Raw genomic sequence first — 11,295 nt, 5'->3', positions numbered from 1 at the left:
ACAATAGAAAACAGTTATTTTAAATTGTAATAATATTTCACAATATTACTGTTTTTACAGTATTTGTGATCAAATAAATGCAGCCTTAATGAGCAGAAGAGTCTTCTTTCAGCTACTGACTACTGACCCCAAACTTTCGAACAGTAGTGTATATCTACGAGTCCATGAAAGCTAAATAAAAATAAAATGTAAAATGTGTTTGTTTCAGGAGCAGTTCCTAGTTCCAGATCACACAATCAAAGACATCAGCGGTGCTTCCTTCGCTGGCTTCTACTACATCTGTTTCCAGAAGTCTACAGCCACCATAGAGGGTTACTACTACCACAGAAGCTCTGAATGGTATAGAATTGAAAAAATTACTCATTAAATACAAAAAATTAATGTAAATACTCAATATATATAGATCATAGGGCTGGGCGATATAGCTAAAAAATGTATCAATGATATAATGTTTCATATCGTTCGGTATCGATAATTATTGACATTATAACCTTTTTTAAAACATTGAGCAATAGAATTTTTTTATTTATTTAACCACTGTATTTTTAAATTAATCCAAATTATTGAGACAACAAATATTTTTTTGTTTTAACAATCAAACACATGGAATAAAACCCCCACAAATTCTCGAGACACGTTTTCTAAAAGTTGAACCTCTTTTAACTTTACATGGCTTTCTATTCATGTTTTGTGTGATATGCGAGTGCAACTGTCTTAGTTGTACGTCTCAAAAATGCTCTGAATATGCGTTCTGTGTGAATGGCTTGGTTTCGGTTTTAACCCATTCAAGATCTTCTCCGCATTGAGCTTCTATATTTCTCTCATATTTTGAATGAATAACGCAGCAGCGTCTCGTGGGCTAGACTAACAAAACATTCAAATGCAACAACGTCACTTACATCATCACCGCATCTCATGCGCCACTGACGCACACCTAACATTGCAAATGTTTATTTTAAATTCGACTAATATTCATTCTTTATTCACAATCTCCTCATCACAGGCAGGCATTTCAGCATGTGTTTGTGTGTGCGTCACTCATAGCATGTGCCTATATCGTGCGCTATATCGAACATTTTTTCGTTATCGAAGAAGGCGTACCGTCGATAAATACCGATACCGTTTTATCGCCCAGGCCTAATAGCTCACCTCAAGAACCCAGTTTTAATCCTATTCTTATCAGGTATCAATCTTTGAAGCTCACACACGTCCCTGAACGCAGCGCACCCATCTACGAGTTCCGGTGACACTGAAGTCCTGGAGGTGAATCTACAGCGGACATGAGAGGAACGGTCTAATGATTACGCCCAGGACCCGGCTGTCCTCTCCCCTCAGTGAAAGGTACAGATGATGGAGAACTCTGTCAGGAGACCGTCTACACAAGCCAGTGGGATTCGGGGATTCGCAGCAGTGTTAACGTTTTGCTTTTCCTTTTTTAGTTTTTAACGCTTCTGTCCTCCGATCATCTTAGAAAACTATTTTTATCCTGAAGGTTCGGGGATTAAAACCACAGTTTTTCTTTGCCCTGGATGCATTTTGTTTTTTCGCCTTGTAATTTGATAAAACAGCATGGCCAATCTAGGAGTTTGTTTTAATTCATTTTTTAACCGTTGTCTACGACAGGACTGTGAGCGGGACGGCGTATGCAGACACTGGGATGTCTCTCGAAGGCGTATCAAAGATTCAGTGTGCGTTACGATGGATACATAGAGTTGCTATTGTCTGCGGCTAGCTTGGCCCTCAGACGGTGTTTTTTATTAACGTAAGGTGTATCATCAAACGTCTCAGATATAGCAGCTGGGTCCTTGGCTTCTACGTGTGATATATTTTTTATGATGAAATGAAACGGAGTCAGGTGTTTTGAAAAGAGGTATATATATATATATATATTAATCCATGGTGGTAAAGCTATTTGTAAAGCTGCTTTGGATGAAACATTTCTTTGGGATTTTGGGGAAAAAAAATCTGTGTAGTTTTACGCTCCTTGTTTTGCTATGCAACCTGAAAAAACTCAGCTTATAAGAATCTCAAGTATATGGAAGTCTGTTTCCACCACGCAATACGAACGTTAAGGTAGTTGTGACTTTTTTTGTATTACACAATTCCTAATTTATTTCTGGAAATTGTGAGCATATATCTTAGTTATTTTAGTTAACGTCTTGCAATTTTTTGCCCAAAATTCTGAGTTAACATCTCGCAGTTCTGACCTTTTTCCTTCAAATTTTGGAAGTTTATATCTCGCAGCTTTGACTTTTTTTCCTCAGAATTTCAAATGTATATCTCAGAATTCCAGAAAAAAAAAATCTAAATTTTTCTTGGAATTCCGCGTCTGTATCTCATCGTTCTGACTTTTTTTTTTTTTTCACCCCAGAATTTGGAATTAACATCTTAGAATTCTGACTTTTTTTTTTTACAATTCTGACTTTTTTCTTGCAATTCTGACATTTTTTCCTCAGAATTTCAAATGTATATCTCAGAATTCCAGAAAGAAAAAAATCTGAAATTTTTCATGGAATTCATGGAAACGGTATCTCACCGTTCTGACTTTTTTTCTTGGAATTCGGAGTTAGCATATATATATATATATATATATATATTATTATTTTTTTGTGTGTGTGCAATTCTGAGTATATCTGGCATTTCATTTTGTAATTCTGACTTTTTTCATCTGAATTTTCAATTTATATCTCAAAATTCTGACTTTTCTTTTCTCGGAATTCTAAATTAACATCTCACAATTTTGACTTTTTTTTTCTCTCTGAGAGAAATAGTCAAAATTGTGATCGATAAAGTCACAATTAACTGGTTTATTATTATTATTCTTATTCTGAGGTGGAAACAGGCTTCCATACGAGTCTCTTAGGTTTGAGAATAATCACTTCTCACTTGTTGAATCACTTGTTCACTTTAATATCGACAGCTCAGAGAGTATTGATTGGTATTCGGTGCGTCGGAATGCAAGGCCGCAGAAGCACAACCTGGCTTTCAGTCCTCGCTGAAGATGTCATGAAGAATAAGCAAGTGTTTTTATCGGAGGGCTCAGGAAGATTTTTTCAAAGCAGGTGGACAACACTGTTATTTTAAACTACCCATCAGTTTTTAATGGCCGTGATCTGATGCTACAAAACCCAGATGCGCCCATTTAAGCTTTAGTCAAACCCTTTGCCTTAAAAGTCAGAGATGTGTCTATAAACTACTTTTATAATCATCAGTTTAAGCTCTGTACAGACAGAAAGACTTCTAAGAATGTGACGTTTGAAATGAAAGATTGCTGTACCTCATCCACCGAAACCTCCTTTTTAATTGTAGACTAGCGAGTGTTTAACATCAGATCCACGCCACATTTCAACCTAGCTATGTTGAGATGTCCTAATGACATTTTGTGCATAGAAAATAAGAAAATTCTTTATTTTTGGCCCATCCCGTGGCCAAATCCCAGTAATAATGCACATTATGCCTAACACATGCCCAGTAATTGACATGTTTTGCAAAATGTGTAAATTTGACCTCTTTTCCTGTTTTGTTCAGTTCTTTTGTCCTTAAAACCAGAAACGTGGTGTTTATGAAGATGTTTGCCGCACCTAATAATCTGCTGCCTGAAGGTGCAGATGTATTTAAGGAAATGCTAAGCTAATGAAAGGCCACTGCACATGCTGTTACAGTACAGGAAGAGGGGATGTACATAATAGGGCTGATTTCATTCTCCACAATTATGAGGGATCTTTTTATTGGCACAAAAAGATAGGAAAATAAAGGAAATAAGAAAATGAAGTTGCTGTTGTTGTTTTGTGGGGTTCAGGACATGGATCGACTTTCTCAGGTTTGGAAGGAAAGTGATTTATTTGAGTTATAATAGATGTACCACTAGATGGCGTAGTACCATCTCTTTAATACATGGACTGTGAATTATTTCACACACCTGTACTTTTTAAACAGCCACATTATTGTCACATGACCTCATTATGTTACATGCTTATTTCAGCAAATGGTTATGACAGAAATACATGTTATGGTTATATTAACTTTCCAAAGTTCATTGATTCACGTTGGAAATGAAGGTCAAGTCGAGCACAATGCATTATGGGAGACAGTATTCCATGTGCTTTGTGGTCTGCCATGAACTACTCATACATAATTCTGGATGACTGGAATGTGCAATGCAATATTTAGAGTGGCGAAGCAATAAAGCATAAATGATTAACTCAAAGCGCAGGGGGAAAAAAATGTGACCCATATGCAAAGTCATAAAGGTAGGGTCTGATATTATATATGTGACCCTGGAGCACAAAACCAGTAATAAGGGTAAATTTTCTCGAAATTGAGATTTATGCATCATCTGAAAGCTGAATAAATAAGCTTTCCATTGATGTATGGTTTGTTAGGATCGGACAATATTTGGAAAATCTGGAATCTGAGGGTGCAAAAAAATCTAAATATTGAGAAAATCATCTTTAAAGTTGTCCAAATGAAGTTCTTAGCAATGCATATTACTAATCAAAAATTAAGTTTTGATATATTTACGGTAGGAAATTTACTAAATATCTTCATGGAACATGATCTTTACTTAATAACCTAATGATTTTTGGCATAAAAGAAAAATTTATAATTTTGACCCATACAATGTATTTTTTGCTATTGCTACAAATATACCCCAGCGACTTAACACTGCTTTTGTGCTGCAGGGTCACATATGTGCTCACCAAGGCTGTATTTATAGGAGCAAAAATGCAACAAAAAAAATCTAATATTGTGAAATATGATTGCAATTTAAAATAACTGTTTTGTTGTTGTTTTTTAAATAAATTTTAAAGTGTAATTTATTCCTGTGATTGTATTTTCAGCATCATTACGCCAGTCTTCAGTGTCCCATGATCTTCAGAAATCAGTCTAATATGCTGCTCAAGAAACGTTTCTGATTATTACCAATATTAAAAACTGTTGTGCTGCTTCATATTTGTGTGGACACCTTGATAAACGCACACCATTTAGCTATTTGAAACATAAACCTTTTGTAACAAATGTAAAAGTCTTTACTGTAAATTTAGTGCATACGTACATTTGAAGGAAGAGGAATTGATACCCGTCGTTAATTTTCTTTCACCATTTTCACAAGTGTTTTGGACTTTTGTCCTGATTGTTTATCATTCACACAAGCATTTCACTTTTATCACTATATTATGTCAATGTGGTTAACGGTAAGCCAACAGTAATACGACAACCAAATATTTCCCAGCACAATGCATGTTTCACAACATAGCCTACTTGATGTCAAAAATCAAATAACACTGACAGTTCTTATTGTTATTCTGTGAAAGCGAATCCATATGATTCACAACAGGAAATTATGGAGGCCAGTTTACTTTCCTTTCACAATGGCAGTCTTACAAAGGAAGAAATCAAGTTACAATAATGAATAGGTTACATGTTTGCGCATCATGCATTAGAAATGTGCTGTCAAAACGACTTCAAATGTCACTTTTTCAAAAGCTGTTCAAAGGAATAAAAGATCAAGCTTGGGGTGAAAACTCACACAGTTTGGAAACCCGAGATGCAAGAAAAATGTGCAGTGAATTCTATTCTTATATCTGCATTACAAGAAAATGCAAAAACGCCCATCTAAAAGTCACAAGGGTGTTTCTAGGAAAGTTGAGAAATACAGTAAAAGAGTATATTCAGCAAAGTTGGTCAAAGTAGTAAAACAGGAACGCTCCTAAAATAAAGGTTTTTTATTCACATATGCTTCCAGTGTGTTTGTCTGCTAAATTATTACTTATTTTATTATTGAGAATAGAAATGAGCTTGAGTTTGCCACACTTTAATTTTTTATTTTCTAGTTTGCTTTTCCGATTCAGTGATGAAGTCATTGTATGCTTTGTATTTATTATTTATGAATAAAAAAGGTTTGTTCCACTTTTCTTTTTTCTGTTATACGAATATATATATATATTGTACCTGTACAAAGACACACAACAAAAATGACTAGAACTTTCAAATTAAAATTGGAACAGAAAATACAAACATAAAATCCAATTCAAAATGTTACCAGAAACTATAATGGTATATCAATGATAACAGTGGTATAAAGTTGAGCTGTTTATACTTTATATATATATATATATATATATATATATATAATTTAGTATTTTAGTAGTTTTATTTAATCACCTTATTGGTTTAGTCATATAGAGAAATGCATGTTTCCATTGTTCAAGGCTTTGTATTCATTATTTTGAATTTCATATAATGCAATACGGTATATTTGACATTACATGTCCATAATCACTGTCTTTAAGTAATATTTGTAGTAACATGAACATTGTCAGACTCTGGGCCAGGTTTTGTGTGTGTCTTTGCTCCCTATGTGCTCCGTCTTCCAGTTTCTCTGTCTCGTGTTTTGAATTCATTGTTCCCAGGTGTTTCCTATGTTGATTGTCATTAGTTCCAGATGTCCCTTGTCTTCCCCTCATCAGTTCCTGTGTATTTAAAGTGTGTTCTAGTTCTTGTCCTTGGTCAGTCGTTGAACGTCATCCTGATGTGTCGAGTCCTGTGATCCCCAGCCTTTGTTAATAAAACCCTTTTGATTTATTCTACTCCGTGTCTCCTCGCTCCTTCGTTCCCGTGTTCCTCGTGTGTGTGCACCGTGACAAACATGCAGAAAATAATAATACTATCACATAATAATAGAAACCACTATTACAACCCGATCTCATGAAAGTCCGTATAAATAGTACGCCAAATAAAAACCCAAAACTGCGTGTCATATGCACGCCAACAAATTGCGTATCTTATGGACGCGAAAACTGCGTATTATATGCACGCCAAACACATGCGTATCAAATGCATGCGAAAACTGCGTATTATATGCACGCCAAACACATGCGCATATGCACGCGAAAACTGCGTATTATATGCACGCCAAACACATGCGCATCATATGCACGCGAAAACTGCGTATTATATGCACGCCAAAGTCCATTTTTGCATATCAATACCACGAGTTTTGGTTTTTATTTGTTTATTTATTTTATTTATACGCACTTCCATGAGATCGGGTTGTAACTCAAACAGATGTCAAATCTGCATCTGGTATTTGAATGACGGGGTTTTTCAGTGATTCAGTGCTGTTTAACACGTTCAGCAGTTAAAACGAGTTACAATAAACAAAGGTGTCCGCTTCAATTATAGGTTGGGTTGTTGGGCGCACACACATCTGAGAGGAAACCTTGCTTATATTTCCTTGAAGCTTCTTATAACTCGACGGGAATCTTTTCTCTCTCTCTTTTTTTAGGTTCTGTTTCCTGGAAGGTTTATAGACTACGTGCACATCATCCATTGAGTTATGAATATGTCAGCACTGTTTTATGACACATGCTTTAATGTGAAGGGCTGAGTAGGCTACTAACTCCTGTCTCTTCCAAGAATCCTAATTGTTGGTCCTTTACGGTCTCTACTCATAGGATGGTCTGGTTTTAGCATACACTAGTTCCATTTCCCGCTATGGCTGATTGCAACATAAGCATGTCAGTTAGAATTAGAATTAGAATGTTCGTTTTCCCAATGCACTTTCATCAGCACTCTTTTAAAGAAAGTGTTCCATTCTTCATCAATAATATCCAGTTGAAACATTACAACGTTGCTGCTGTTCGTTTCTCAAGTTTAGAGTTAGATTAATAAACGTGAGTCTACAGGGGATATTTCACCCAAAATGGAAATTCTGTCATCAGTTACTCACCATCAAGTTGCTCAATGAGCTTCTTTCTTCTGCTGAACACACAGATGTTTTGAAGAATGTTGGTAACCAAACAGTTGTTGCCATTGACTTCCATTGAATTTTTTCCACTCCATACTTTGGGGGAAAAAAAATGTTCTGCTGTGGTTCTTTGACTTAAGGGGAGATCTAGTTACAGGGGCTTATTTTCAAAAAGCAGTTTTTGTTTAGAAACATAGAAGAGCGCGAGGCACAAAGTAACACGTGGTTTGAATATTTCCACACACAAAATTTACAGTATTTATTAGTTACCATATCAACATTATATAGGAAAAAAAGTGCGCCGAAATTCAAAAATCTTTTGAAGATGTCGCTGAACATTTATTTTACCATAGTAAAATTAAATTTCTGGCTTAAGTACATTTTTCATAGTTTTTATTATTCATATAAAATGAGACAAATCTGCTATTATTTTAATCTCCAATCTGTTATTTATCAGCTCAGATCGTTTTTTAATGCTTTGATAACTAGCAGACGGCACGTTGTAACACTGCGTTACATTCTAGGACATTAGCGATGTAAGTTACACTATTTACTTTAATGAATTTTAACGTGAAACAGGTGAATAAAGACTGACAGACAATGTTTTATGTTTAGAAATTATTATTTCAAGACGTGTAAAGCATTTTTGCTCGTTTATGTGGGCCGTCCCAAGCATGGTTGCAACGGGTTCATTGTCAAACTCCAAACTCTTAAAAAACGGCATTATTTTATTTGAAGAATTTTTTTTATTTTTTATTTTAACAACAAAATATTTTTGTTTGTCTTGAATATTTTGTTTCATTCGATCAGATAAGATTTTAAGCTGTCATATATGGTCATGTTACAACGTGCCCCTCAGATGTTACAATGTAACCCACCTACGGGGCATGTTGTCACATGTCACTTCCATTTTTTTGAGGGTAAATAAAGAAAAACGCATACACTGCAATTATGAAACAAAGCTACATATTTGTACTAGACAAGTGTAAAAATGACTGTGGATAAAATCCCCATGTGGATTTACACACGGGGGGTATATATATATATTGCGGGGCATATTGTCACACATTAAGTGACTTATAATCACAACAGAACCTGCACTATTTATAAAACAACGACTGCTCGATGTGTGGCACTCACATAATATTCCATCCAGGCTTCTTCAAGGAATATTGGTGACATAACAGCGGACTCTCCGGTTTGTGTAATTGCACCGGTTCCCGCCTCTGGCTCGAGGCATGATAAATAAACAGAAGCGCATCAGACTCAGTCAGTCAGACACCAGACTCGTCTACTGCAGCTCAAGCTGGTCAGGATGGGCGAGCAAAGACACCCCGTCAAAATACAGCTTGTTGGAGTGATGCAGAAAGAAGTAGTTAAAGTAAGACACGTTTTATTTTACCATTTTACATTCGTTTGTTATAATTACATTTTAATATACATTTAATAATACATTATTTATGATGTTTTTACTACACATAACACGTTATTATAATTTATCAGCATTAGTATAATTGATTTATTATTATATATAAATACTATAATAAGTATACATAATGTAAAATTACAAACAGCTTAATTTAAAAGTATTACATACTGTAAAAAAAAATATATATATATGGTCAGATAACCTACATGTGCTTCATGTGGTAACAGTTCTTTATTCTTAAAAAAATTATACCAGAATATTAACACGAGTTTCTTAAACTTGATAACTACATTTTGAAGGGTCAGATCGGATAAGGAAACACTCTTGTGTGTACGGTGGTTCATTAACACTGGAACATACTTGAAGACTAATGTAAAGCGAGAGCTTTGATGTAATTAAAATGAAGTATTGAAATGTCTAATCCATTCTTCCCTTCAGTTGTACATGACCACTGTACTCTGGTCAGATCACAATGACATTACCGTGTACAGATCGCTTGAAGACTTCAAAACGCTCCACGCAAGTCCCTTTCTTCACTTAATTTAATCTCTATCTATCATCACCGATCTATCTATCATCGCCTATCTATCTATCTATCTATCTATCTATCTATCTATCTATCATCTATCTATCTATCATCGCCTATCTATCTATCTATCTATCTATCATCACCTATCTATCTATCATCACCTATCTATCTATCTATCTATCTATCTATCTATCTATCTATCAATCATCGCCTATCTATCCATCTATCTAATCATCGCCTATCTATCTATCTATATCTATCTATCATCGCCTATCTATCTATCTATCAATCATCACCTATCTATCTATCTATCTATCTATCTATCTATCTATCTATCTATCCATCTATCAATCATCGCCTATCTATCCATCTATCTATCTATCTATCCATCTATCTATCCATCTGTCTGTCTATCTATCCATCTATCAATCATCACCTATCTATCTATCTATCTATCTATCTATCTATCTATCTATCTATCCATCTATCAATCATCGCCTATCTATCTATCTATCTATCTATCTATCAATCATCGCCTATCTATCAATCATCGCCTATCTATCAATCATCGCCTATCTATATATCTATCTATCTATCCATCTGTCTGTCTATCAATCATCGCCTATCTATCTATCTATCAATCATCGCCTATCTATCTATCTATCAATCATCACCTATCTATCATCGCCTATCTATATATCTATCTATCAATCATCGCCTATCTATCAATCATCGCCTATCTATATATCTATCTATCTATCCATCTGTCTGTCTATCAATCATCGCCTATCTATCTATCAATCATCACCTATCTATCTATCTATCTATCAATCATCGCCTATCTATATATCTATCTATCTATCCATCTGTCTATCTATATCTATCTAATCATCGTCTATCTATCTATATATCTATCTATATCTATCTATCAATATCTATCTATCATCGCCTATCTATCTATCTATCTATCTATCTATCTATCTATATCTATCATCGCCTATCTATTATCTATCTATCTATTCTGTCGTTCTATCTGTCTATCTATCTATTCTGTCGTTCTATCTATCTGTTCTGTCGTTCTATCTATCTATCTATTCTGTCGTTCTATCTATCTATTCTATCTATCTATCTATCTATCTATCTATCTATCTATCTATCTATCTATCTATCTATCTATATCTATCATCGCCTATCTATCTATCTATCTATCTATCATCACCTATCTATCTATCATCGCCTATCTATCTATCTATCTATAATCGCCTATCTATCTATCTATCTATCTATCTATCATCTATCTATCATCGCCTATCTATCTATCATCGCCTATCTATCTATCTAGTCAAGTAGAATAATATCTACATGCTTATTACTGTAGAGACACCTCAAGAAGAAATTCCCTCCTTCAAACCCCTTTAGAAGGTCAGGAAGGATTATTCCCAAATTTAAAGGTAAATACTTTACCAGTTGTTCATTAGACAATGTGCAAATTCAAGAACAGCCCTCATAATGAAGTCATATATATTTAAAAAAAAATAATAATAATGTATTTGCAGCTGCAAGAGGGAAGAAGAGCATGCAGAAGTG

At 34.7% G+C, this 11,295-nt stretch overlaps 2 protein-coding genes across 3 annotated transcripts in view; both read left to right on the top strand.

The window, feature by feature from the left end:
- The window catches only part of LOC107691217 (glucose-induced degradation protein 4 homolog), a 9,117-nt gene extending 7,552 nt beyond the window's left edge, over positions 1-1,565 (top strand). The window contains exons 1-2 of one of the 2 annotated variants that reach the window (XR_001634522.1): positions 213-339; positions 1,184-1,565. Coding sequence is in view for 1 of the 2 variants with exons in the window: in XM_016489716.1 (XP_016345202.1) it covers positions 1,184-1,247 (64 nt within the window). In the remaining variant the exon portion in view is untranslated. Of the gene's footprint in view, positions 1-212; positions 340-1,183 lie in introns of those variants that run through there. The other variant, XM_016489716.1, reaches the window with a different exon arrangement.
- A 7,466-nt stretch (positions 1,566-9,031) lies between these two features.
- Positions 9,032-11,295, top strand: part of LOC107691242 (NADPH oxidase organizer 1-like) — a 6,742-nt gene continuing 4,478 nt past the window's right edge. Inside the window, exons 1-3 of the mRNA XM_016489747.1 lie at positions 9,032-9,131; positions 9,618-9,698; positions 11,087-11,159. Coding sequence (XP_016345233.1) covers positions 9,066-9,131; positions 9,618-9,698; positions 11,087-11,159 — 220 coding nt within the window. The 5' untranslated portion in view covers positions 9,032-9,065. The remainder of the gene's footprint in view (positions 9,132-9,617; positions 9,699-11,086; positions 11,160-11,295) is intronic.

Source organism: Sinocyclocheilus anshuiensis, unplaced genomic scaffold (genome assembly GCF_001515605.1).
Source record: "Sinocyclocheilus anshuiensis isolate Anshui unplaced genomic scaffold, SAMN03320099.WGS_v1.1 scaffold202, whole genome shotgun sequence".
NCBI lineage: Eukaryota > Metazoa > Chordata > Actinopteri > Cypriniformes > Cyprinidae > Sinocyclocheilus > Sinocyclocheilus anshuiensis.
This window is presented reverse-complemented; position numbering and strand designations above follow the sequence as displayed.